Source organism: Prionailurus viverrinus, chromosome D3 (assembly GCF_022837055.1).
Source record: "Prionailurus viverrinus isolate Anna chromosome D3, UM_Priviv_1.0, whole genome shotgun sequence".
NCBI lineage: Eukaryota > Metazoa > Chordata > Mammalia > Carnivora > Felidae > Prionailurus > Prionailurus viverrinus.
Genome location: NC_062572.1, coordinates 10762841 through 10790132, shown reverse-complemented (window position 1 = coordinate 10790132; position 27292 = coordinate 10762841). Strand labels below are relative to the sequence as shown.

General features: G+C 53.0%; 1 protein-coding gene across 3 annotated transcripts; it reads right to left on the bottom strand.

Annotated features, from left to right (window-relative positions):
- Positions 1-6108: 6108 nt before the first annotated feature.
- OAS2 (2'-5'-oligoadenylate synthetase 2) lies at positions 6109-27120 on the bottom strand. 3 transcript variants are annotated; one of them, XR_007145710.1, is made up of 12 exons: positions 26817-27120; positions 25241-25511; positions 22125-22303; positions 20869-21104; positions 20060-20210; positions 18375-18548; positions 14821-15103; positions 12224-12411; positions 10917-11155; positions 8906-9059; positions 8045-8283; positions 6109-6706 (listed from the first exon to the last, which is right to left on the bottom strand). XR_007145710.1 is itself a non-coding variant. In XM_047827136.1 (11 exons), exons 1-11 carry the CDS (start codon positions 26991-26993, stop codon positions 8200-8202), a joined length of 2136 nt encoding a protein of 711 aa, XP_047683092.1. In that variant the 5' UTR covers positions 26994-27120; the 3' UTR covers positions 6983-8199. The 3 variants fall into 3 exon arrangements, 2 of the variants coding, with proteins under 2 accessions (XP_047683092.1, XP_047683093.1); XM_047827136.1 differs by lacking the exon at positions 6109-6706 and having other exon boundaries at positions 6983-8283; XM_047827137.1 differs by lacking the exon at positions 6109-6706 and having other exon boundaries at positions 6983-8283; positions 20060-20201; positions 26817-27119.
- Positions 27121-27292: the final 172 nt, after the last annotated feature.

Here is a 27292-nt window from a genome sequence, read left to right as displayed (position 1 = left end):
TCCTTAGCAGACAGGATGCACAGAGCTGAGCCCCGCGTGGCCTCGGCCGAATGCAGACTGGGGACGGGGGTGCGGCGCGGTATGTTTGGTCCATTTGGCCTGCCTTGGCTAGGCCGCCCCCGCTGGCACCTGGGGGCCACCCACCTGCGTCTTCTCTCTTCTGTACCTCCGGCCGCAACCCGAGATTCTCAGCAGCTGTTTGCCACCTGCTAGGTCCCAGCTACAGACGGGGCTGGCTGCGGGGGCCCCTCGCTCGGAACTGTACGTGGTTCAATGCTCTGATGTCCTAGTCTTGAAGACTTCATGAAGTCTTGAAACTCTTCATGTGTTTTGGGCAAGGGGTCTTGCATTTTTATTTTGCGCTGGCCTCTGCAGATCATGAGGCTAAGGTGAGGCTAAGGTGACTGCTCACCACGAGCAGAGCTAAGGTGACCTTTGAGTCCACAGCTTCTATCGCTCTCCGTGTATTTACGATCTTATCGGAGCAGAAGTTTCTAGATGGAAGAGCATTCACCAGTGACTGGAGTCTTAAGGAATTAGTCTGTATTCAAATATGCCCCCAGGCCTAACACTAGGATGTATCCGTGTGTTCAGGCTTACATGTTTCTCTCTCTTTTTTTTTTTTTTTTATCATTTTTTAAAATGTTTATTCATTTTTGAGAGACGCGGGGCGGCGGGGGGGGGGGGGGGGGCAAGTGGGAGAGGGGCAGAGAGAGAGAGACACAGAATCCGAAGCAGGCTCCAGGCTCTGAGCTGTCAGCACAGAGCCCAACGCGGGGCTGGAACTCACGGACCGTAAGATCATGACCTGAGCCGAAGTCGGACGCTTAACCGACAGAGCCACCCGGGCGCCCCCAGGCTTACCTGTCTCTAAGCGGGAGATAGAATTTTATTGGGAACATGGAGGAAAGAACACTTGATCCTGCCTCTCTTTAAGAGTTAGTGACGAACTGGGACACAACGTGGGGCGCATTAAATGTCACGTAAGCTCGTCTTCATTCTTGTTTTTCAAGAGAGCCTCACAATCAAGCCTGACCTCTCCTCCCCATTCAGTACGAGAGTTTGGGTTCTTGTTTCGAGTGGCTCCGTCGAAACAGTCTTTTTCCCAGTTGTGTTTGCATCTATTCATTATTTTCTCAGTGCGGTAAAACAGACATTTCGGCTGCTTTCAAGGGCACAGCTACTCGTCGCGGCTCACACCAACCTCTGCAACCATCGCCTTGATTTCCAAAACGTTCTCGTGGTCCCAGACGTACGCTCTGGCCCCCTCCAGTTATAACCCTCATCTGTGGCTTCCTCCCAGCTCCTGCCAACCCCGTATCTACTTCCTGTCTCCGAACTTGCCTTTTGTAGGTATTGCGCGTAAGTGAAACCGCGCCCTGCCTTCTGGCCTATTCTGGCTTCGCCGACCTGGTGGACTGTTTTTGAGGTCCGCCTGCCGATGTCGCACGGCTGTCGCACGGCTGCGCGCCTCCTTCCTCCTCCGGCTGACAACGATTCCTCTGCATGGCGAGCCCACGGTGCGCTCATCCGTTTGTCTGTTGGTGGACACGTGGCGCGTTTCTACCTTTGGGCTGCCGGGAACCACGCTGCTGGGGATATTTCTGTGCGTGAAGCATCTGTCTGAATGCCCGTTGCCGATCCTTTGGGGTGTATGCCGAGGGGCGGAATCGCTGGGTCATGGGGTGATTCTGTGTGTCGCTTTCTGGAGAACGTGTCAAACGGTTTCCCCAGCGGCTGGGCCACGTTACAATCCTGCCAGCCGGTGCATGGTTTCCGGTTCTCCACATCCTCCCCTACACGTGTGTTATTTGTTTCCTTGGGGTTTTTTTGTTTTGTTTGTTTTGGTTTTTGGTGTTTTTTGGTTTTTTTTGTCTTAAAATTGTTTTTTGCGGGGGCGCCTCGGTGGCTCCGTCGGTTGAACGTCCAACTTCGGCTGGGGTCATGATCTCACAGTGCATAGGTTCAAGCCCCACGTCTGACTCTGCGCTGAGCCTGGAGCTGGCTTCGGATGCTGCGTCTCTGTCTCCCTCTGCCCCTCCCCCACCCGTGCTTTGTCTCTCTCTCTCTCTCTCTCTCTCTCTCAAAAATAAACGAAACTTTTAATAAAAATAAATTGAAAACATGAAATTGGGTTTTTGTCTTTTGTTGTTGAGTGGTTGAAGTTCTTTATATATTGTGGGTATGAAACCCTCACTGATAGCATTTGCGAATGTTTGCTTCCGTTCTGTGGGCGGCACTTCCACTCTCTGATAGCGTCCTTTGATGCACGAAAATTTTTAAACGTACTGAAGCCCGACGTATCTATTTTTTCTTCGGTCGCCTCTGTTTGGGTGTCACATTTAAAGAAAACCATTGCAAAATACGAGATCGTGCATGCTTTCATCTGACAGCTTTATAGTTTTAGCTCCTAAAATCTGGGTCTTGGACCAGTTCTGTTAATTTTCGTCGATGGCATAAGGGCCCAGCTTCCTCGTGGTATGCATACCTCTGGTTTGCTCAGCACCCTGTGCTGAAGGGACCGACTTCCACAGAATGACCTTGGCACCCTTGTTGAAACCACTGGACCAGGGACCTGAGGGGTTATTTCTGGGCTCTCAATTCTATTCTATTGGTCTGAATGTCTATTCTTAGGCAAATACCACACTTCTGATTACCGTGGCTTTGTGTCAAGTTTTGAAATCGGGAAATACGAATCCTCCAACTTTGTTCTTATTTTTAAAGATTGTTTGGGCTATTCTGGGTCCCTTGAAATGCCCATGTGAAGCTTAGGATGAGTTTTTCGCATCTCTGGAAAATGTACCATGAGGATTTTGATAGAGATTGCTTTGAATCTGTATACTGCCTCGGGTAGTATTGTCATCTGAACAATGTATATATATTTTAAAAAGTGCCCTGTCTTTTTTTTTTCTAAGTTTATTTATTTATTTTTGAGAGAGACGGCGAGAGAGCACAAACAGGGGAGGAGCAGAGAGAGGTGGGTGGGGACAGAGGATCCAAAGCAGGCTCTGTGCCGATAGCAGAGAGCCCGATGGGGGGCTCGAACCCACAGACTGTGAGATCATGACCTGAGCCAAAGTAGGATGCTTAACCGACTGAGCCACCCAGGCTCCCCTGTCTATTTTTTGAGAGAGAGAGAGTGTGAGCAAGGGAGGGACAGAGAGACGGAGACAGACAGAGAGAGAGAGAGAGAGTGTGTGTGCATGAATGGGGGAGGGGCAGAGAGAGAGGGAGAGAATCCCATGCAGGCTCCACGCTGTCAACACAGAGCCCCCCCCATACCAGGCCCAAACTCGTAAACTGCGAGATCCTGACCTGAGCCAAAATCGAGTTGGATGCTTAACTGATGGCACCACCCAGGCGCCCCTGTCATCTGAACAGCATTCAGCCTCCCAATCCATGAATACAGTTCCAGCAGTGTTTTAGGATCTCCTGCATTCACCTTTTAATAGGGCATTCTTAAAAGTGGGAAAGCTGACCAGCCTCAAAGACTTGCATCCCTGTTGGTCACACTCGAGGTCAATGGGAAAGGCCTGTTTCTCGCTCGAAATGTACTGCACAGAATGATTGCAGAAATACCTCAGCGGATTAATTCAGTAGCGTCCGTCCAGTGTCCCCAGGCTTGTTTCGGAGCCATTGGTCGCCTTTCCCTTCTCTGCTCCTAGTGAGTAGTTAACGAACGGGATGCGGAAATAACATTGTTTAAAGAGGCCTTATTGCCTGGATCGCGGTTCAAAACGAACCTCCCTCCCCAGGCACTTTGCATTAGCGTAAAGCACACCTAACCGGTTCCTGGGACTTTCCTGCTTCCCGCCCGCGCGAGGTTAATTCTCCCGATCACCACACGATGGCAGCAAAGAGCAAAGGGTGCGGGAGCCGCGAAAGAAAAGGCGCGGGAGGAAGGAGAAGGAGGGGTGAGGGTGTGAGCGGGACGGACGCCGCTCAGGGCGGATGGCGCCCCCCGTCCCCCGCCCCTGCCCCGAGTCCCACACCCTGCAGGCCTGCGATATTGACCGGGAGCGTGAAACCGCCGCGTGCAAGTGGGTTGACACGCTCCAAGTGAGATCACACAGACAACTGTAAGAAAACCAGTATTTTCCTTTCGCAGGGGGAACGGAGGGAGCGGAGGGAGCAAGAAGAAATGAGGCGCACATAGCAAGCCGCTCTCCCTCCCCGCCCTGGTGCGGGAGCTCCCCCACATCTGGTGTGGAGGGCGGAGGAGGAAACCAGAGGGGTGCCTCTCCCACGTGACCTGCCTTCCGGGGCTGCAGGCTGGGCAGGTACAGGCTGACCCCACGGCGCCCAGTCCCCGGCTGCTTACCTGTCCGCCACCTGAGATGGCTTCGACCAAAACAAATCCCCGCAGATTCAGTGGCTTAAAGCCATGCGAGTTCATTATCTCACCGTCTGTAGGTCAGAAGGCCAGCAGGCCTGGGTCTCCTAAGGCCGTGTCCCTACCTGCCGGAGAACCCGCTTCCAGACGCCCTCAGGTTGCCTGCTTGCAGGACTGAGGTCCCCGTTTCCTTGCCGGCTGTCAGCGGGGCTCACTGGAGGCATCTAGAGGCCATCCGCCTTCGCGGACTCATGATTCTGCATCTCCAAACCGGCCACACTCACTCCCGTCCTGCTGCTGCTGCTGCTTTAGCTGAATCGCTCCAACTTGGGTGGGAAAGGTGCTCTGCCTTTTATCTTTTGATTTTGAGAGAGAGACAGAGAATGGGCAGGGGAAGGGCAGGGAGAGAGAGAATCCCAAGCAGGCTCCGTGCTCTCAGTGCAAGCCTGACCCGAGGCTCGAACCCGCGAACCGTGAGATCATGACCTGGACGGAAATCAAGAGTCAGACACTACGGGCGCCTCAAGGCTCTGCTTGTAGGGGCTCCGGTGATGAGACTGGGCCCACCTGAGCACTCAGAAACCTCTCCTCCTCTCAAGACCCTTTACTCAGTCACATCTGCGGGGGCCCTTTTGGCAGGCCAGGTTATGTATTCACAGGCTCCAGGAAGGAGGGTGCGGACATCTTTGGGGGGCTCGTATTCTGCCTGCCACACGCATGCTGGCTTTCCCAGGCCTCCGTGGTTTGGGTGGGGTCTGCTCTTCCCTCTGTCAGAGCTCACAGTGGCCCCCGCTGGCTCTCCCATTATTCTGGCCATCGCCGTGGCCAGGCCTTGGGGAAGGGTCCCCTTGGCTGACCCCGCCACCCCCAGCCCGCATACGCTGTCACAACAACTGAGCCCTTCGCCTCCTCCTGGCCGTGACTTCCTGCTCTGGCAGCTGGAGCCTTGTCCCTCAGAACACGAGAGGTTCTCCCCTGGAAGCCCCATCCCGGTCCCACGGCAAAGGGAAAGGGAAGAGAGAGGCCTCGGATCCAGCACATCTCTGAGGAACTCCCTCCGAGGCACGCGTGCCGGGTTGGGTTACTGGAGTCCTCCTATTCTGCTCCCAGTGCTTCTCTCCGGGTCTACACCCCACTCTGGGCGGACCCAGGCTAGCTCTCACGGGTCTACACCCCACTCTGGGTGGATCTAGGCCAGCTCCCCCAAGGCAGCCCCAGCAAAGACAGAGAGTAAGTCTTCTTCATCTTCTCCTTGTATGAGATTCACCGCAGGCACTGATATCAAGAAACAGAACGAGAGTGATAAGTTTTACCTACTCCGACCCGACCAAGCTTAGCCTTGGTCAGAGCAGCTCGGTTCAGAGCAGCTGAAGCCTCGGCTCAGAGCAGCTGAAACCCTCCGGCAGACAAGGCCCCGGACAGTCCTTTCATCCGCAAATTCTCCCCATTGGTGGCCTGACTTGTGGTCTGCCTTTCACACTCTTCCCAAACGCTTCCTGGGCCTTTGGCCGTTTGCCCTGCTTGTCAACATCGCTTACTTCCTTTGGGGTGAGTGGGGGGCCTCGTTGCCAGGGAAGCTGAGAGCGGATGACGGGCCTGGGATCTTGACCTTGCGCTGTGCCTAACTGGATTCTGGCTATGTTCTTGGCTCATTTCCCTTTCACTTGCTTTTTTTTTAATTTTTAATGTTTATTTTTTAAGAGAGAGAGAGAGACAGAGACAGAGAGACAGAGCACGAGCGGGGGAGGGGCAGGGAGAGAGGGAGACACAGAATTCGAAGCGGGTTCCAGGCTCTGAGCCGTCAGCCCAGAGCCCCTGACGCAGGGCTCGAACTCACGAACCGCGAGATCGTGACCTGTGCCGAAGTCGGACGCTTCACCGACTGAGCCACCCGGGCGCTCCCGTGAGTTGCCAATTTCTGAAAAAAGAGTTGGTGCCCTCGTTCCTCCCAGGGCTGACCCATGACCGTCGGTTTCTTGATGGTGACGAATGAATGCTCTCTTTGCTCTTAATGAACTTAAATGTCTGTTGAATGCCGAGAAGACATTGGCAGAAAAGGACCAGGGTGGTTCCTTCCTTTGGGACTCTGTGAGTCGCTTGCTTTATGGTTACAGGCCTTAATCCACTCCACGCCGACCGCTTAGCCCGAGGTTGTCAATAGTTCTTCATCTCTATTTGAGGGATTTAGGTGATGCACCTCTAGCGACGTCGTAAGCTCTGTGAGGATGCAGCAGGGTCTTATGGTCTCCTATGTCTGAAGTGCAAGTTTAGGCGTCTAGAAGGGTCTGGTAACTAGCTGTAGACTGCGTAGGTGGGAACTCAGCGGTCATTCTTTCTTCAACCTCGGTCATCGCTCGTTCCTTCGCCCCTGTCCTGGGACAAGAATGGTGGTATATCCCAACACTGGCTCACTGGCATGACCGTCCTGCAGGTCAGTCCAACTCTGACGTTACCTGGAGCTGGTGCAGACCCCATGGGGTAGGGGGCAAGGTCCCGGCAAGACCGCCCCCTCCTCAGATGCCAGCTGCAAGAGGCGTCCTCAGACTACTGGCACTCCTGTCGGACTTGGCCACAAATTCAGGGCTTTCCCATGACCCCCTGTAGGTTCAATAACCTGCTAGAATGACTCACAGGACTCAGGGGGAACGCCAGACTTAAATCACCATCTTATTATAAAGGATACAGACAAACAGCCACAGGAAGTGAGGGCTCGAAGGGTCCCAAGTGCAGAAACTCCCTTCCCCATGGAGTCAGGATGCACCGTCACCACACCCTGATATGTTCGCCCACCAGGAAGCTTTCCAAGCCTTGTTGTCCAGAGTCTGGACTGGAAGTTTCATTACAGAGCCACGATTAATTAAATCGTTCGCCGTGTGCTTGAACTCAATCTCCAGCCCCCTCTCCTCTTGGGAGGTTGGGGGGGGGGGACGCGGCTGGGGGTTGCAACACTCTAATCACATGCCTGGCATTTCTGGGGCATGGCCAGTCCTTCCCATGAAGCTGTTACCTAAGGGCCCAAACCTAGTTAGCATAAACTCAGGGATGGTTGGAAGGGGCTCCTTATGAATGGAAAAGACTCTCCTATCAGATAATTCCAAGGGGTTCTGAAGCTCTGTGCCAGGATCTGGGGACAAAGACTAGATACATTCCTTATTATATGACAGCGTATGTGGTGTTAATAAAACTTTAAGCGGATGAATGAGGTTAAAACACTTAGACATTCAAGTATCTCTGAAGCTAAAGCCAGAGCATAAAGCCTTTAGATTTGGCAAGAAGGCACTCATGGATGGGGGGAAATGTAGGCTCAGAAGGAAAAGACAATAAGCTATTATATATGTAATGCAACAGTTATAATCCAAGCCTTTGGAGGGTTTAAAGGGCTAAAAAAGACATTGGCTCACTACTGGCTGGGGAGACCTTCAATTCAGCAGGTGCAGCAGGGGTGGAGGGAAACAGACAAGAGGCAGGCAATGTGGAGGAGCGTGAGAGCAAGGTCATGGAATTATAGGAACCGAGCGGCCGGTGAAGGGCTTCCGTTTGGGAACACGGAGAGATCCCCGTGCTAAGGCTTGAAGGAAAAGGAAGGAGCAACTTGGAAAACACACAACGGTTGACAGAAATATGGCGCCCATGAAACACAATGGCTGAGAGAAATATGGCGCCCACGAAGCTGGATGAGAGCAGGTATTTTTGTTAAGGCGGGTCACTTACAGAGCAAGAGTTCAGCAGGGTGACGCTATGAAGGACTTAGTGGTCTTGATTTCAAGAGGAGCCGAAGAGGCGAGAGACGGAGTGGTAGAGATTGCCAAGGGACTGCGATTCTACGCAGCGAACTGGTTCTTTGAAAAGCAGCTGCCAGATGACCTCTAGAAGTTTCTTCTAGCATTAGGGCTCCAGGATCCTATGACTTCTGAATGAGAACATCCGCAACTTCCTGGAGTCTGCACTGTCTAGAAAGAAAGAAATACACGTGCGAGAATAACACATAGGCTAAGCAGTTAAAAGCGTTGGTTAAAAGAGTCAGAAAAAAAAAGAAGGAAGTGTATCTGAGAAGGTGAGGATGCCCAGGGACAATTTTTGCGGACTGGCCGCAGTGGGGATCTTGATCACTGAAGCAAACTCCAGAGTTAGCTTCTAAAGCTGGGTTCTCACCCGGGGCGGGGGGGGGGGGGGGTGGGCATGGTGCTCCCCGCACGGCATGAGGCAAATGTCCAGAGACATTTTTAATTGTGGCCTCGAGTGGGTGGAGATCAGGAATTCTGCTCAGCACCTGACACAGCCCAGGACAAGTCCCGGTGCCAAGAACCGTCGGACCCTTAAATGCCAACAGTGCCGTGGGGAGGAGACCCGCTGGTAGGAAAGCACCGTGGGGCTGCTGCATGAGCCCTGGCTGCCCTGCCTTAGGATTTCTTGTAACAGGAAGGAAAAAGCCAAACTGTGTCAGCTCCTGTGTCGGGCTCTCTGTTACTTGTGGCCGAATGAATTCCAGGTTGCTATGGCAGGAGAAGCTCTTTGGTTTAAGCTTGTCACCGGGTAATCCTCCGGATGACGTTCCCTTTAGATTATTCTTACTGGCACTTTCCACGATCGTACAGGATATCCAGTCCCATCTTTGAAGCAGAAAGAGGACAGCCACTCGGTAGCTTCTTTTGCCAGAAGATGCCAGCACCATCGGTCCCCTCCACCTACGTCACCAGTGGGGTCAGCCGGGTCCAAGATCACGGGCCTGAAGAAGACGCAGGAGCATTACACGCATACTCTGTAAAACCAGTGGCCTCAGGGGCGCCTGGGTGGGTCAGTGGCCCAAGCGTCTGACTTTGGCTCAGGACGTTATCTCACGGTTCATGAGTTCAAGCCCCGCGTCAGGCTCTGTGTTGGCAGCTCAGAGCCTGGAGCCTGCTTGGGATTCTGGGTCTCCCTCTCTCACTGCCCCTCTCCTGCTTGCCCTCTTTCTCTCTCTCTCTCTCTCTCAAAACTAAATAAATATTTATTTTTTTTTTATTAAAAAAAAATTTTTTTTTCCAACGTTTATTTATTTTTGGGACAGAGAGAGACAGAGCATGAACGGGGGAGGGGGAGAGAGAGGGAGACACAGAATCGGAAACAGGCCCCAGGCTCCGAGCCATCGGCCCAGAGCCTGACGCGGGGCTCGAACTCACGGACCGCGAGATCGTGACCTGGCTGAAGTCGGACGCTTAACCGACCGCGCCACCCAGGCGCCCCAGAACTAAATAAATATTTAAAAAATGTTTTTAAACCAGTGGCCTCAGAACGGGGGCCCCATTCTACTCTTAGCCGTAAAATAATGTGTCCTATGTTTTAGACGCCAGGAACTCAAATATTCTGATATAGCTCAAAGCAATTTTCTAGAATTCAATTACATTTGTTGGAAGTGTTTTGAAAGGTGTCACTCAGTATACACAGGATGGCGTAATATACACATTTCCTTCACGTTAGGGCAGTTGAAAAATGACGCGGGGGGCGCCTGGGTGGCGCAGTCGGTTAAGCGTCCGACTTCAGCCAGGTCACGATCTCGCGGTCCGTGAGTTCGAGCCCCGCGTCGGGCTCTGGGCTGATGGCTCAGAGCCTGGAGCCTGTTTCCGATTCTGTGTCTCCCTCTCTCTCTGCCCCTCCCCCGTTCATGCTCTGTCTCTCTCTGTCCCAAAAATAAATAAAAACGTTGAAAAAAAAGAAAAAAAAAAAGAAAAATGACGCAGAATTGAATCAATTGTAATGTCATGTGGGCCACACCCACAGGAGGCAGCCCATGGTATTTTGCTCTCTCCTTCTTCCCCTCTATTCCTTCTCAAAGCTTTTTTTAATTTTCTTTCTTTTTGCATCCTCTGTTTTTGTGCTCTGCTGGGGGCACTGAGTGGATACACTAAGGTTCCCCCCTATTCTTGAAGGGTAGCGGTCTTGTGGGGTACAGATCCGAAAGGGGAGGTAGAATCCGATGTAATAAAACTCCCTCTGGTAGGATGAATCGGCCATGAAGGAATGACAGCATTATTTCTCAGGGACACATTTCTACTTCCACACCTCTAAGATCTGCTAACGAATCCACACTTTCCCTTCGGCCTGGAAAGATGGACGCATCCCAGGCTCCTGGTACCTTGGTCCTTCCTTCTCTGTTCCTCCTGGATGACATTTTCTCCCATCCCCAAGCCCCGAGGAGTTTCTCCCCAGAGACTATGGCAAGTTCTGTTGGCCGGCACCTTTCCACCCCCACCAAACTCCCTCTTCTGCTTCAAACATGGGGAATCACGAATCATGACCCCAGGGAGGAGAATCCGGGTCGCTGAAATAGCATTGGAGGGAGTCAGGTTAAGAAAAGGAAGGGGCAGGGGGCGCCTGGGTGGCTTAGTTGAGCGACCGACTTCGGCTCAGGTCATGATCTCACGGTTTGTGAGTTCGAGCCCCGCGTCAGGTTCTGTGCTGACAGCACAGAGCCTGGAGCCTGCTTCGGATTCTGTGCCTCCCTCTCTCTCTTCCCCTCCCCTGCTCATGCTTTGTCTCTCTCTCTCTCTTTCTCTCAAAAATAAAGATTTAAAAAAAAAAAAGGAAGGGGCAGGGTTTGGAGCACCTGGTTCTCTGGATCTGGCTCAGTAGGAAGTTCCTCACGGTCTCATCCTCAAAGTTGTAATTGACCGTCCAGAAGACACAGAGCTGCTGGTATTTTGTGACCAACTCCAGGACCGTCCGGAATCCCTCGGCGGTGTCGAAATTCTCTGCCCCGCTCCCCTGCTCCCAGGCGTAGATGGTGAGCAGCTCCAAGGCGTACTTCGGGGGCAGAGACCCCTTTTGCTTCAGTTTCCTTTCACACTGAGGGAAGAGGGGGATGTCAGACGATACCGGCGAGAGCAGGGAGGTGCAGTGAGCTCAGCCAGCCTGCCGGAGACCGCACGCTGATGACCGCTGGGGCCCCAGCAGGGCAACTGGGCCAGGAGCCGCAGGGCCCATGGGATGGTCTGGGGCAGGTCTGAGCAGGGTAGCTTTGCAGGGGCTCCCTCAGCAGCACACGCAGGTTTCCGCCTTGTGCTCCGACCATCTAGCACTCCCTGGAGCTGTAATACAGCTACCGTTGAGAAAACCCCTGCCGTGTGCTGGCTGTGGGGCCGGACATTCTACGGGTCATCCCTAACCCTCTGGCCACCCCACCAAGCAGGCACAGATGGACGTTTCTGATGAAGACAAGCAGGTTAGGGAGGGGAAGGGACTTGCTCAAGGTCACAGCGCAGCCTCAAGCCCTCTGAGCACCCCGGGGCTGGGGGTGTGGCCATTTCTCTGAGCTTCTGGGATGGAAACCACGGGGCCCAGTGTCCGCCTCAGGCTTCAGGGAGCTGGACGCTGGCAGGAGGCGTCTCAGGAAAGAGCCGGCACTGTGCCGGAGGTCTGCTGTCATGGAAATTCTCGGACACTCCCTTGTGTGCGAGACAGGTGACGGAAGCGAAGGCAGGCTAACGGTTAGAGAAAATGCAGCCCCTGGTCCCGCCTGTCTTCCAAGGATGGCATCTGTGCCTCTTACGGGCGCGGAGCAGAAGGTCAGCCGTGCCACTGACCTGTAGGCACGCAAATCCCAACTTCATCCGCCCTTTGTACGCAGAGTAACCTGGGTTCCTGCGGAGTTCTCTGGGTGTCAAAGCAAAGGTAAAATAAACCACCCGCGGCAGTGTTGATGGGAGGGGGTCCTCCCTACCTCGCCCCACTTAATGGGGGTTGGTGACGGGACGCACAGAGACAGTCAGGATCAGTGGACAGATTCCCGAAAGTGGCTCAGCACCCCCAGCGTGGGAGAGCGTGGGCACACGGAGCACTGGTTACGTACTGACGTGAAGGTCACAGAGCATGATGAAAACGATAACCGGATCGCTGGAATACGAGCAGTCGTACCTGTTTGTACCAATGCTTCACCAGACGAATTAAATCCTTCAGCTTGATGGGTCGGAAGGCCACGAAGTTGCACTGCAGCTCCGTGAAACAGGTGGAAAATTCTCCCCCCTCGGCGTCTGAGGATTTATACAGGTCAATGAGCTCCGCGTAGACCTTGGGGCTGGGTGTAGAGCCGGAGTTCAGCTGACCTAGCACGGGGGAGATATTTAGATTGTGCCTTCCCATGTGGATGCACAGCATCACTCGTCATCAGGGAAACACAAATCAGAACCACAATGAGATACCACCTCACACCTGTGCGATGGCTAAAATTAACTCAGGAAACGACAGATGTTGGCGAGGATGCGGAGAAAGGGGCAACGCTTATGCACGGCGGGTGGGAGTGCAAACGGGTGCAGCCGCTCTGGAAAACAGTGGGGAGGGTCCTCAAAAAGTTAAAAAATAGAACTCCCCTACGACCCAGCAATTGCACGAGTAGGAATTTATCCAAGGGATACAGGTGTGCTGTTTCGAAGGGACGCATGCACCCCCATGTTTATCGAAGTCCTATCGACAATAGCCAAAGTATGGAAAGAGCCCAAATACCCATCGACTGATGAATGGATAAAGAAGATAGGATATATATGTTCTACTCGGCCATGAACAAGAATGAAATCTTGCCATTTGCCACAACATGGATGGAACTGGAGGGTATTATGCTGAGTGAAATGAGTCAAAGAAAGACAGATATCCTATGATTTCACTCCTATGTGGAACGTGAGAAACTTAACAGAAGAACATAGGGGAAGGGAAGGAAAAATAAGATAAAGACAGAGAGGGAGGCAAACCATAAGAGACTCTTAAATACAGAGAACAAACTGAGGGTTGCTGGAGGGGGGTAGAGTGGGGGAGTGGGTTAAATGGGTGACGGGCATTAAGGAGGACACTTTTTGGGATGAGCACCAGGAGTCCTTTGTAAGAGATGAATCAGTGGGTTCTATTCCTGAAGCCAAGACTATACTGTATGTTAACTAACTTGAATTTAAATTTTAAAAAGGAACCATTTTCAAACATTTTTCACAAATACAATGAAACCTGGGAAATGACTTGGAACTCTATTAGTATATTTGAATGACTGATGTCGAAGATACTGGGAGCATCTCCAGAGTAATGAGATATTTTTAAAAATTATACAGTCTATATGAATGCAGGTGCTATTACTAAAGTATTATCTAGAATTGCACTGTCCATTGTGGTTATATGCATCCAAATTAATTAAGGGGAAACAAAACTAAAAATTTAGTTCCTCAGTCCTACTGGCCACATTTCAAGCTCTCAGTAGGTATATAACATTCTCATCACACAGAAAGATCTAGACTGAGCCGATGGGCAGTTTGCTAACTATGGCCTGTAGGCCAAATCTGGCCCACTTCTTGTTTTTGCAAATAAAGTTTTATTGGAACGCTGCCATGCACTGCCCATGGCTGACAATACTGCTATGTATTGTCCCTGGCTGCTCTCAGGGTATAGTGGCAGAGTTGAGTAATTGTGACAGATACTGTATGGTCCTCAAAGCTGAAAATACTTGCCACCTTGCTTTTACTAAAAAAAAAAAAAAAATTTAGCCAAACCCTAATCTATACTGTTATTTCCTCCCTAGAGACACTAAGAACCATTCGGAGGGAAGGTACCAGAGTCTTCTTGATTCTGATTTGAAGAATGTCTGAAATAGCCTGCTTTCTTTTTTTTTCTTAAAACACTTTTTTTGAGATTTATTTATTTTTGAGAGAGAGAGAGCATATGCAAGCTGGAGAGGGGCAGAGAGAGGGGGACAGAGGATCCAAAGCAGGCTCTATGCTGACAACAGCGAGCCCGATGTGGAGCTCAAACTCGCGAACTGTGAGATCGTGACCTGAGCCGAAGTTGGATGTTCAACCCAGGTGCCTCACCTTGGTTTCTGTTAATACAAAATGATGTATCTGTCATTCATGAATTGGATTTCCAAAGTAGATTTTTTTCCTAAGATTGACGGCACTCAGATTTCTTGTCTTTGCTTCAGAATTCTTCCCACAGTCTGTTTGTTAATTTCCTTCACTAATACCTGAAGCGTTTTATCTATAAATGTGTACAGAACGCCTCTGTACCCCATTCTTTGATAGGTATTATGAGTCATACCGCAGGACCCATATAAGATGTGGGTGCTGGACATCGTCGGGATACTTAAGTGACCAAGGAGAATGAAAATGTCCATGGTGGGGAGGGGAGTGCTTGAGTGGCTCAGTCAGTTAAGTGTCCAACTTCGGCTCAGGTCACAATCTCACAGTTTGTGGGTTCGGGCCCCGCGTCGGGCTCTGTGCTGACAGCTCAGAGCCTGGAGCCTGTGCTCTCTCTCTTTCTCCCTCAAAATAAACATTAAAAATTTTTTTTTAAAAGAAAAGAAAAGAAAAAAGATGTCCACAGGGGTAAGGTGTTGTTGCTATGACTCCTGCCACCTGCTGGGGGCACTAGACCCGTGAGTCATCATCACTAAGTCACGTGGCTTTCCCTCCACCCGCCTGGCCCCATCACCCCAGACCCTATCTTTCCTCCTCCAGAAGCTAAGGTCTGGGGGGTCTCACCTAGCGCATTAAATGCAGGCAGCACATCAAAGTCAACCCTTTCGTTGAGCACTCTGGATTTTAGAGAGAAGCTCAGCACCCTGGGAGCCTTCCATTTTGAAATCTCAAACTTCACTTCGAGCTTTTTCTGCTGCTGACAGGCTTCTAGCTGTTTACGGATTTCCTTGATGATACTGCACCTCTCACTTTTTTGGGAGGTGTAGCTTTTAAGCGAGTCTGGGAACACCACGAGGTCGGCATCGGAGCCCGTCTTCAGAGCCGTGCCTTTGCCGGTCGACCCTCCCTAGCGAAGAAAGGCAAGCTGAGTTAGAGCATTTTCTAGACCCTGAGCCCCTTGCCCCCGTGGGCCGGTGCCAGTGAGGTTGCCGAGGGGGTAGTTCCAGGTTAGGGTCCAGTCAGGGCTGAGTTCAAAGCAGGATGTTCACCTTTTCCTGGGATAGTTTGGCTCCAAAGGTTTTCTCATGCCCTTCGATATGCTTATTTGCACACAAACAACAGATGGGCTAGGTACAAATTACCTGCTGCTCAAGTCAACTTTCTAGAGATGCCTCCTAAACGGCATTTAGCTTTGTCTGGATTCCTGTCACCTGAGAGAAATCAAACTGGATGCAATCAGTACGCTAAAAGTTCTCGTTTGTTCTCTCATTCGTGTTTCCTCTGGGGATCTGGGGATTCCGGGATGAATATTCATGATTTAGGTACAAGGGTCTGCAAACTTTCTGTATGGGGTCAGATAGTTAAGTGTGGGGTATGTATGTCCCTGCCACACAGGCTTCTCCACTTCCTCCTCCCTCCTCCTCCTCCTCCCCTCCCTCCTCCTCTTCCTCCCTCCTTCCTCCTCTTTTTCTTCCTCCTCCTTCCTCCTCCTTCCCCCCCTTCCTCCTCCTCCCTCCTCCTCCTCTTCCTCCTCCCCTCCCTCCTCTTCTTCCTCCCTCTTTCCTCCTCCTCCTCCTCCCTCCTCTTTTCTTCCTCCTCCTTCCCCCTTCCTCCTCCTCCTCCTCTTCCTCCTCCCCTCCCTCCTCTTCTTCCTCCCTCCTTCCTCCTCCTCCCTCCTCCTCCTCTTCCTCCCTCCTTTCTCCTCCTCCTCCCTCCTCTCTTTCTTCCTCCTCCTTCCCCCCTCCCTCCTCTCCCTTCCTCCTCCTCCCTCCTCCTCCCTCCTCCTCCTCTCCCTCCTCCCCTCCCTCCTGTTCTTCCTCCCTCTTTCCTCCTCCTCCTCCTCCCTCCTCTTTTCTTCCTCCTCCTTCCCCCCTCCCTCCTCTCCCTTCCTCCTCCTCCCTCCTCCTCCCTCCTCCTCCTCTCCCTCCTCCCCTCCCTCCTCTTCTTCCTCCCTCTTTCCTCCTCCTCCTCCTCCCTCCTCTTTTCTTCCTCCTCCTTCCCCCTTCCTCCTCCTCCTCCTCTTCCTCCTCCCCTCCCTCCTCTTCTTCCTCCCTCCTTCCTCCTCCTCCCTCCTCCTCCTCTTCCTCCCTCCTTTCTCCTCCTCCTCCCTCCTCTCTTTCTTCCTCCTCCTTCCCCCCTCCCTCCTCTCCCTTCCTCCTCCTCCCTCCTCCTCCCTCCTCCTCCTCTCCCTCCTCCCCTCCCTCCTGTTCTTCCTCCCTCTTTCCTCCTCCTCCTCCTCCCTCCTCTTTTCTTCCTCCTCCTTCCCCCCTCCCTCCTCTCCCTTCCTCCTCCTCCCTCCTCCTCCCTCCTCCTCCTCTCCCTCCTCCCCTCCCTCCTCTTCTTCCTCCCTCTTTCCTCCTCCTCCCTCCTCTTTTCCTTCTTCCTCCTTCCCCTCCTTCCTCCTCCTCCTCCTCTCCCTCCTCCCCTCCCTCCTCTTCTTCCTCCCTCCTTCCTCCTCCTCCTTCCTCCTCTTTTTCTTCCTCCTCCTTCCCCCCTCCCTCCTCTCCCTTCCTCCTCCTCCCTCCTCCTCACTCCTTCTCCCTCCCTCCCTCCCTCCCTCCCCCTCCTCCTCTTCCTCCTTCCCTTTCTACTCTAACAACTCTGTAAAACTGCCAGTTCATTTTTTAGCTCCCTGGCCCTGGTTTGGCCACCCCTGCACGAGGCAGCCTAGGCAGTATGCCGGCTCAGCCTGTCTATTTGGAGGGGCTCAGCCTGTAGGCACAGCTCTTTAGCTTATCGGCGTCTTTGAGGGCGAGTTGGAGAGAAGCCAGCTGCCTCACGGAGAACCATCTCAGTGCACGTGTGGTGGGGTCTGCTCAGGGCACCAACCTCCACACTTGCTGCCCTGGTTGCCCCAGAAAGTTCACCCGACATTTGCAGGGAAAACGTTTGTTTTACCCACGATTAGTAAATGCTCGGCAGCGGGTTAGGGGTGAGGGGAGGGTGTTCGCTTTCCCGTATCAGATGCTCGAGCCTGCTTCATTCACGCAGCTGGTCTGCAGGTGTTGGCCTTGGCCGGCCTCTCCCGGGTCACAGCCCCCTCCTCACCTTCTCCAGGTGACACCTTCCTTCCCTGTCACCCAGCAGACAACACTTCCCAGCTCGCAACCAACTTCAGGAAGAAAGAAAGCACCTTCCTGTGTGCCCGTGGTTCTCTCTTCTTCTTTTTTAAAGTTTATTTTTGAGAGACAGGGAGACAGAGAGACAGAGTGCATGCAGGGGAGGGGCAGAGAGAGGGGTAGACACAGAATCCGAAGCAGGCTGCAGGCTCCGAGCCGTCAGCGCAGAGCCCGACGCGGGGCTCGCACTCACAAACCACGAGATCGTGACCTGAGCTGCAGTCGGACGCTTAACCGACCGAGCCACCCGGGCGCCCTCCTATTTTCTTCTCCTTCAATGTGCCATCGTACCTTTTCTTACTTTCTACCATTGTGTTAATGGGGATCTCGGGAAGGAAGGGAAGAACAGGCCTTGACAATTCTAACGTTGCCCATGAACTCGGCCTGTTTTCACCCCGATGAGCCTCTGTGAGACATCTGACTCCACGTTTGGCTTATGGGATATTGGACCTGTCTCGGGGCAGCAAGCACCCAGGTCTGTCTGGCAGCGTATGGGCGCTTCCCCGCTCCCTTCGGGTGGGACGGAGGGGGCGCCTGGGTGGCTCGGTTGGTTATCTGGTCGCTGGCGCACAGACGGAGGGAAGCGTGTTAGCCCGTGGCCTTCGAGCCATGGACAAGAACGACCCAGTCTGCTGAATCTCTAGCTCAGTTGACAGGACGAATCAGACTCCGGTGGTCAAGGCAAGAAAGAGGTCACTCTTTGGTTCAGCGTATATGGAGTTTGGGGCCTGCCGGGGTTTGAATTGTAGCCCCTGTGCTGGGAAGGTGAGAACGTGACAGAAGAGGAGACCCACGGAGAAGGTGATGGGGAGGCAGGGGCCGGAGAGGGGCAGGTACCCAAGAGCAGGGGCGGCCCAGGAAGCCCAACGGCGTGCTGTTAATGACGCACGCAGCGCACGGGCGCCCCCTACTGACAGCCAGGGTCCTAGGTGCCCACCTCCCCGGCTCGCCTCCCCGCGTCCCTTGCCCTCCAGCCGCTGGCAGGGCGGGCCTGCCGGGCTCCGGGAACCGCTTCGCTCCCTGCCGGTCAGACCCCGTGGGAAAGAGGCCAGTACTCACCTTGACAGTTTTCTGAACTCTTGTAGCTGAATGTGGAAAGCAATTTTTTTGAAGGAATCTACAGATGATGTCAACAGCTGTCGCAATCTGGCCCAGGAAATTTCTGTCGGGCTGGAGAAAGTCCTTGATGAACTTATCCAGAAGGTGGCCCGGTGTCGCATACAGTGGCGCTGGCTGGGAAGGGGGAAGAACGCTCAGCGCTTGCATCCACACACCCCAAGAACGTTCTGGAGAGTTTGGGGTGGCAGCCAGCCCCCAGCCCCCCGGGAGCTGCGTGCGGTGAGCTAAGAGCACGTCCTTCTCTGGAAGCAAACTCAGAGGGCTCGGTGGAAACAACAAATACGACACCGATGATGGGGACCACTGGGACGTAGCTAAAGGGGTAGAAAGTTAAACATTTGGGCGTCTACATAGACAGGGGTTCCCTGAACCATTTCTGCAACTTTCTATACGTTTGAAAGTTTTCAGAATAAAAGCCGGGAGGGCGGGATAGTTTTTTAAAAGCTGTTTTAGGAAGCCGGGAAAATCGAGGTCAGAGAGCAAAGACCAGAGTCCGGTGAACGTCGGGACAAGGAGTGGCCGTACGACATCCCTTCTGGATCCCGTCCGCGGGGTCCTTCCTGTCCAGGGGCCCTGGAATTTGGGAATCTCACTTATATCCCACTTCCTTGCTCAGTTGGCTCTCCACTTCCTGAGCCAAACGGAGTGGTAGATTCATGCCCACCGGACTTTGGATGTCAATCAGTCCCGCGTCTGTGAAACGTGGAATTTGGTTGGCCTCTATCCGGCCTCACGGGCACCCCGTGACCCCCAGAAAACCGAGTGGATTCCGTGGCCTAGACTGACAACGTTCTCGTTGGACTGTCCTTCTCCGACGAGCTCTGAGAGCGCAGGGGCATCCCCTGTTGGTAGATGTGCTTCCCTTTGGGGGATGGGAGGGGAAGCCATTGTGTCTGCCCCACAGTCGGCCGCTTGACCAGCTCTCCAGTTTCTGCAGGGACGGCTGCCGTATATCTGCCTGGGGCTCCGCTCCGTTACGTCCTAAACGACCTAACCACCTGCTCTCTCGCCTGCAGCCATCGATTGAGATCTCTAACCTGCAGGGGGACCCAGGGGGGCTCAGTTGGTTAAGCATCTGACTTCGGCTCGGGTCACGATCTCACGGTTCGTGAGTTCGAGCCCCACGTCGGGCTCTGTGCTGACCGCTCGGATTCTGTGTCTGCTTTGGATTCTGTGTCTGTGTCTCTCTCTGCCCCTCCCTGGCTCGCGCTCTGTCTCTCTCTCTCTCAAAAGTGAATAAACATCAAAGAAAAAAGAAGAAGACAAGGAGGGAGACGCAGAGACAGGCTGTGAAGACACAGCAGAGGAGGCCGTGTGAAAATGAAGGCGGGGACGGGAGGCACAGGGCCACAGGCCCAGGAGCACCAGCAGCCACCAGGAGCTGGAAGAGGCAAGGAAGGACCCTCCTCTGGAGCCTTCGGAGGGAGCACAGCCCTGCCCCCACCTCGACCTTGGACTTCTAGCCTCCAGATCTGTGAGAGAATGAATTTCTGCCGCTGTAAGCCCCTTTGCCACAGCAGCACGAGGACATCCACATGCGGTGCTCTCGGGGTCCGACTCCAGTCTGGGTGTCGGGCCGCCCTCCCTGCAGCACGACGCGAGCTGCCTTTGCGAAGCCCCCTCACCAGAACATTCCACGACGGCCCAGGTGGCTCGTTCGGGCTGAGACATGACAACCAGATGTGAGCTTCCTGCTGCAGCATTTGCCAGCACGCCTTATCTTTGCCCACGTTGTTGGTCGGGTCGGCTGGGTCCAAGATGACCGGCCTAGGAATTCCGTTAGATGAAAAAAAAAAAAAATCAGTTGGGCTGCACGCGGAAGAAGAAACCCGTGTTGGGGAACGAGGCCTGGACGGGGCGTCCGGGAACCTGGACTCAAGTATTCAAGCTTCCTCTCATTTCCTGAGGTGCTTCGTCTGAGAGTTTCGACCCTCAGCTCCTGCCGTCTCTGCTTGGCAGAGATGTTCTACGAATAACATAGTAAAACAGGGGCGCCTGGGCGGCTCAGTCCGTTAAGCGTCCGACTCTCAACTTCAGCTCAGGTCACGATCGATCTCACGGTTCGTGAGATCGAGCCCCGTGTTGGGCTCTGTGCCGGCAGCGAGGGAGCCTGCTTGGGATTCTCTCTCTCCCTCTCTCTGCCCCTCCCCTGCTCATGCCCACACACACACACCGTCTCTCAATAAACAAATAAACTTAAAAAAATAACATAATAAAGTGGTTAGTCCCTTCCTTCTATACGAGAACCCCCTCTTGAGTGTTTTGGGGACAAGACAAAATAGGACGATGGTTTGGAATGCGAAAAAACATTGGTCAGGCTCCCCCTTTCGGACAGACCCCGCTGGGAAGAACGGGGCTGAGCCCTCACTCTAAAGGGCACAGCCTGACGTGCAGAGCAACGGGTAGAGAGAGAGGGTGGAGGCACGTTTGGTACCTTGATGACCGGAGCTGGCTCAGCAGAATGTTCCGGACCGTCTCATTCTCAAAGTTGTAGTTGACCATCCAGTAGACACACAGCTGCTCCTGCTGTTTGATTAGCCCCAGGACGGTCCTGAGGCCTTCCACGATGTCAAAGTTTTCTGCTCCGCACCCCTGTTCCCAGGCGTAGACTGTCAGCAACTCCAGAGCATACATGGGCAGCGGGGGTGACCCTTTCAGCTTTGCCTGGCACTGTGGGAGAAGAGAGGGGGCAGTGGCTCATCTGGGGATCCAGGCCCCCCATGCCGGGGGCCCGAAATCAAGGAGTCGGACGTCTATGGGAAGTCGCCATCTCCCCCCCCCCCCCGGTGACGAACATGACACCATGCCTAAAATGTGGTGGAGTGAGAGTGTCACATCCTGGCAAGGATAAGGGACACCTCAAGCTGTCATACGTTGCCGATGGGGTATCATTAGGTACAGCCATTTGGGAAAACTCACGTTGGCCATACTTACTAAAGTGAAATGTATACGTTATTACATATGTATTTAATATTATATAACGTTACGTATTGCATATGATATACTTATGTAATGCTATGTGTTTTATATACTATGTAATAATATATACTATAGCCTACGTATGTGTTTATTATATACACACGTACATCTACAAATACGTCGTGTGTACGTGTATCTATCTACACATACGTATCCATATAGCTCATACCCTGTGTATTTATTCAACAGAAATGAGTGCTGAAACTCACGAAAAGACGTGCGAGGGACCATCCGTGGCAACCTGATTCGCAATAGCCCCGATGTGGACGCGGCCCAAACGCCCACTAGCAGGGCGGATACAAGCCCGGTGGACCAAGAGAACAGAATCCCACGAGACGGCGAGCGAGCGCGAGTATAGGCAACCGCGGAGACGAACGTCTCGGGCATCACGTCGGCCCCAAAGTGGCAGACACAGAGCGCCTGTGGTGCCATTTCATTGATATCAAGCTCAAAAAAGAGCCGAACTGATTTGTGGGGACGGACGTCAGGACGGTGGCCGTGGCGGGGGGGGGGGGGGGGGCATTCACCGGGAGACGGCTTCAAGCGGCTGCTGGGACGCAGGGAACGCGTCCTATGTCGATCTGGATGCTGCTTACGGGGACATAAAGACGCAGTGGGCTGTATACCTGGGGGTCCTACTTCGCTGGACCGGAGTGCTCTCGCTTGAAAGGAAACGGATGCCAGCAGTAGATGACATAATTGGAAAGTTACCTGTTGGTACCAGTACTTTACCAAGAGGATCAAGTCTGTCAGTTTGCTGGGACGGTTGTGAAAAAACTTCTGCTGGAGTTCTGTGAAGCAGACGGAGAATTCGCCGGGGAGGGCTTTTGTCATATCCAGGGCTCTTTTGAGCTCTCGGTAGATCTGGGGGCTGGGCTTCTCACTTAAGCCTGGAGCGACAGAGAAGCACAGACCTTCCGGTGTTCGGGGAGCCAACAGCGGGGGGTCTGTCGTGCCTCGACAGCACACGTCCGTCGCCTCATCTGTAAGGGAACTGGTGTATTCCCCCCAAAAGGTGAGGGACGGCTTGCCTTGCTAGGTAACAAAACGTGGTCTAGCATTCACGGTCGTGAAAACCGCTGGCCCAAGACAAGGTCAGCAGAAACAGGGGGATCGAAAGCACGGTTATAAATGAGGAAGGGAGAATTCCAAACTAGCGGGGAACGACGGCTTCTTTAACAAATGCTCTTGGAGCGGCTGGCATTCACCTGGAAGAAAAGAGGGTTCCTGTATCGCAGACAATATATTCCGCTGTTGAGCCCAGCCAGGGAATGTTCTGTTTCAGAGAGTCAAGCGTGCGGGGACTCTGAGGAGGCAGGCGAGGTGAAGGCAGGCTACTGGAGGCTGGGGTCAGAGGCCAACAGGCAGGCACACTCCCCTCAGAAGCAGATCCCATGATGCCAGAGAGTGGCTCTCAAACCAGCGGGAATTCTGCCCAGCTTCTCTGGAATAGGGCCCAGGAGCCTCCCGAGTCAACGAATACGGGTCTCTCGAGCCCCAATTAGCTCTGCGGGAGGTCTGCAGTAGAGACAGCTGGGGACTCTGGTTTTTGTGTGTGTGTGTGTTTTGTTTTTAACTAAGTTTCAGGTGATTCTGACACCCGCTGAAGTTTGAGAACCACTTGGTGTGGGGTGAGGACGCAAATGCAGTGGGAGGGGCATGTCAGTAGGTCCCAGGATTTCCTCAGGGTCTCCACTCTTGCTACATCGAGCCCTACTGTTGACAAGCACTTTTTACAAACACGTGAACAAAGGGAGCCAGTAGCCAGCTTGTTCCTTTCATTCGCCCTGACAGTTACTGACTTCCTACTTTTAGCCACACATGGTTCGGGGCTCTTGGCACCCGAGGAGGTCAAGGGAGAGAGCATTCTACGCTCCTCGATGATGGCAACAATGTAGCTAACACTCGCTGAGCGCCTACTCTATGCCAGACACAGTTTAAGCCCTTTCAGGTAGCGGGAAATAGGCCAGGGCCACAAAAGTCCACGTGGTTGGCGCGATTAACCACTAACTTAACAGGTGAGGAAACGCAAACACTAAGAAGTCACATAAGAGGAAGAGTTCGCCTTTGGGTTTGAAACCCTGGGGAGACAGCAGTGGAGCCGGACAGCAGTGGAAGTTGGCCTGGAGCTGGTGTGGAGAACAGGCCACGTTAGTTGGGCAACTATTTAGCAAAGAAAGGAATTTAAGAATTCACCCCTAAGTTACTTTTCTCAGAAAGCAATCATGGTTTCCTTTCCCAAAAGGATCTCGGTGTGCAAGATGTAAGTCTAGCGCCATCTGGTGGCAGCCTCTGGATACCACATGCAAGGAAGAGCGTATTTCTCGTTTTCACACCATCCTTGCAGGTTGGGGTGAACCCAGCAGAGGGCGCTCTGGCCCAGTCCCCAGCCACCATGCTCTGAACAAGAGGAGAGCAGAGGATTTCCTAAGAATTCTGAGTTACACTCGGTCTCTTCACGACTGCAGCCCTTGTTTGAGGTAGGCACGTCCTCTCAACTCTTGCCATCCTATAAAGGCCCCGTAAACTAGCCACTTCTAGTCTGATCTTATAGTTGGCAAAAATGGGTAAGGGGTGGGACCTGGATAGGAACTGAGAGCTGCCTACCTTCCAAATATTTTTCTCTAACTTGGTTGCCTTTCTGTGAATATGAGTCACCGAAGCGTGTGTGTGTGTGTGTGTGTGTGTGTCCATCCTAAAAGCATCCTGGCTTGGGGTTTAGAAGATCCGGGAGTTTATTCTAGTTCTGTCGGTAACTGACTGTGTGTCCCTGGGGCATTCCTTTCCTTCAGTTTTCCTATTTGCTTAAAGAGGGTTTAATTTCAGCTGTGGCATTTAAGTTTGTGATTCTATGTACCTGTGCTTGAGACTCAGTGGGAACCATGCTGAGCTTTTTCTTTCCTTCCTTCTTTCCCGTCATTCCTTCCATTCATCCATCCAATCTATCATCCATCCATTTGTCCATCTGTCCATCCATCCGTCCATCTGTCTGTACATCTATCCATATATCCATCCATCCATCCATCCCATCTATCATCCATCCATCGGTCTGTCCATCTGTCCATATGCCTGTACATCTATTCACCCATCCATCCATCCATCCATCCAATCTATCATCCGTCCATCCGTCCGTCCATCTGTTCATCCATCCATCCATCCATCCATCCAATCTATCATCCGTCCATCCGTCCATCCATCTGTTCATCCATTCATCCATCCATCCATCCATATGCCTGTACATCTATTCACCCATCCATCCATCCAACCAACCAACCAACCAACCATCCATTCATCCAACCAGTTGCCTTTGCCTTGATGTTGACCTGGTCAGAAAGCAGACTCCAAATGCTGCCCCAGCTGAACTTTTCCCAGATGTTTGCCCCGTCCTCTCCTCTAACCAACAAACATTTACTCCACCCAAATCCCCAAGCATGGTTGTGCAGACCAGCAGCATGGCCCTGGTTAGAAATACAGAATCCTGGGTCCTGCCCCAATCTCCTGAACCATTTTTCACAAGGTTCCCTGCTGATTTGTGTGCTTGTCACAGTTTGAGAAACTCTGCTCTAGATTCTAGAGTCTAGGACATTCTCTCCAAACTCAATTAGGAGATGGGGGCGGGGGAGACGTTCTAGAGAAGAGAGGAAGCCTAGGGCAGGAGGGACCTCCTCTCTTGAAGGTATGTGGTCCCCCACTTTGGAGCATACCAGTGATATCTATCTCATCCCCAGCCTGGAGGACCCACATGGCTGTCTGCCACCCCTTTCTTTGGCTTTGCTTTCTCAACACACCCCTCCCGACCAGTGCCCTCCACACCCAGGAGCACTCACCCAGAGCGTTGTAAGCAGGGAGCACCTCAAAAGTGATGCTCTGCCATTTGGTGGACAGCTGGAAGATGAGCCTACCATGGAGCTTCCGGATCTCCATTCTGGCCTCCAGCTTCATTGTGAGCTGACAGGTTTTCAGCCCCTGCCAGATCTTGCTGAGGATTTCATCTTGGCTTTTTTTCTGATCCTGAAACCGCTCAAGGTCACTCACAAAGATGACAATCGTACCATCAGAGTTGCCCCTCAACACCGTTTTCCTGCCATAGGAGCCACCCTGTCAACGATGGAGAAGCAGACGTGAGAATCTGGACCCTTTGGCGTCACAGGGCGCCCCCGTAGGCGATAACACTTCTCCAATCAAGCAAAAGCCACGAATGTCACCGTAGTCCTAAAATTGAGTGGCTGGCCACCATCTGACCACCCGAAGACCTGAATAGGATGCTCACGGCAGCACATTTCACACGAGCCTCTGACTGGAGGCCATTCAAACGGCCATTGACGACAGAACGAACAAATGTGATGTATTCGCACCTTGGAATACTGTTCAGCAACGAAATGATAAACACATGCCTACATACAACATCAATTTTGTAAGCAGGATGGGTCAAAGAAGCCACACGCTAAAGCCTCACCATGCGTGATTTCATTTATATCAGGCAACCTGATACAGAGGAGGGTCGGGGGGTAGGTGTAGGTTACACAGGTTATGTTGTTTGTGGCAATCCACCGGACTGGGCACTCAGCCCATCACTATCTGGGCTTAAAGTCCAGCTTTGCCTCCAGCTGGTAAATAACTTCCTCGTGCCTCAGTTTCCTCATCTGGGCCAGGGCGAAAGGACACCGAGTGTCCAGGTATCTTTCCTGCTGGGGCTGTTGGGCATGCATAAGGCAGAGGCCAGAAATCCCTGTGACTGAAGAGAAGCGGGGCTCCAGGGCCAGTGAGCATGAGGAGGTTGCTGGGGGATCTCTAACTCCCTCCCACCCTAGGGTCCCAGCACCTTCCCAGCACCTTTTCCTCCCCAGAGGCCCGGAATCTCCAGCCTCAGCCCTGGGATTTACGCCCACAGCACCAAACATTTCTACCCGCTGAGAGACGCCCCCTGTTGCCCTTGAGAAACCACAGAGCCACCTTCGGGTAGTTTTACCGAACTCAACCGGCCTCAGTTTACTCCTCTGTAACATGGGGAGGATAGAAACAATAACAGTGGGTAATCACAGCTCATTTATTGGCCACCAACTATGTACCAGACCCTGTACTAAGAACATTATATACTTAAGCCTCATTGCGGTTTGAGGTGCGTATTATTCCTCTCCCATTTTACAGATTCAGAGACTGAAACAGAGAGGTTAAGCAACCTGCTGCGGGGCGCACAGGAGTAAAGGCAGAGCTGGACCGTAAAGCTGTGCCCCTAGGCTCCACACCATATCCATCACCCACTCGAGGGCGCAGAGGACAAGGCGAAGCCAGCCTCACCCAAGGCCTGTCACCCAGAAGGTGCTCAGCCCCACGTCTCTCTTCCTTCCGGTGGCCATGGCACCTCCTGGCTCCCAGAAGCCCTGACCCCAGCCTTCCACTCACTTTAGCCACACATATCACTTGGGGGAGCTGCCTGGTTTCCTCCAGGAAGGCACAGATGGCGTTCACCGTGTCATCGATCTGCTTCTGACATTCTCCATAGGGCCTCAGGGAGTTCTGAATCAACTCCTCCAGCTTCTCCGGCTGCACGGAGTACAGATGCGACCCCCAGATGCCCATCGCTCCTGCCGCTCCTGCCGGCTGCTAACCGTAGATCTCAGATCAGCAGAGAGGAGAATGCGCCACTCCCTTGCCCAGATCCAGGAAACGGCAAATCACAGGAAGAGAGTCTAGAAACCGAAACTCACAGGGTGAGTTTCCAGCTGACTTCCTCAATCCAGATTTCTGCCCACCCCCGCAGCGTGGACGTCGGCCAGCCGGCTCCTCGGGAGGCAACCCTGTGGTCAAACAGGCAGACTGACACGTGCTACGTCGTCTGCCCTATTTGTGCCTCAGTTTCCCCACCTGTGAAATGGCGA

Coding starts and splice junctions, on each gene's coding strand:
- OAS2 (XM_047827136.1), bottom strand. CDS start 26,993: ATGGGCATCTGGGGGTCGCATCTGTACTCCGTGCAGCCGGAGAAGCTG. Junction 21,105..22,124: donor TAAAGTACTGGTACCAACAG/GTAACTTTCCAA, acceptor CTTCTCCCACAG/TGCCAGGCAAAGCTGAAAGG. Junction 18,549..20,059: donor GGCCGTCGTGGAATGTTCTG/GTGAGGGGGCTT, acceptor CCCCCTTCCCAG/CCAGCGCCACTGTATGCGAC.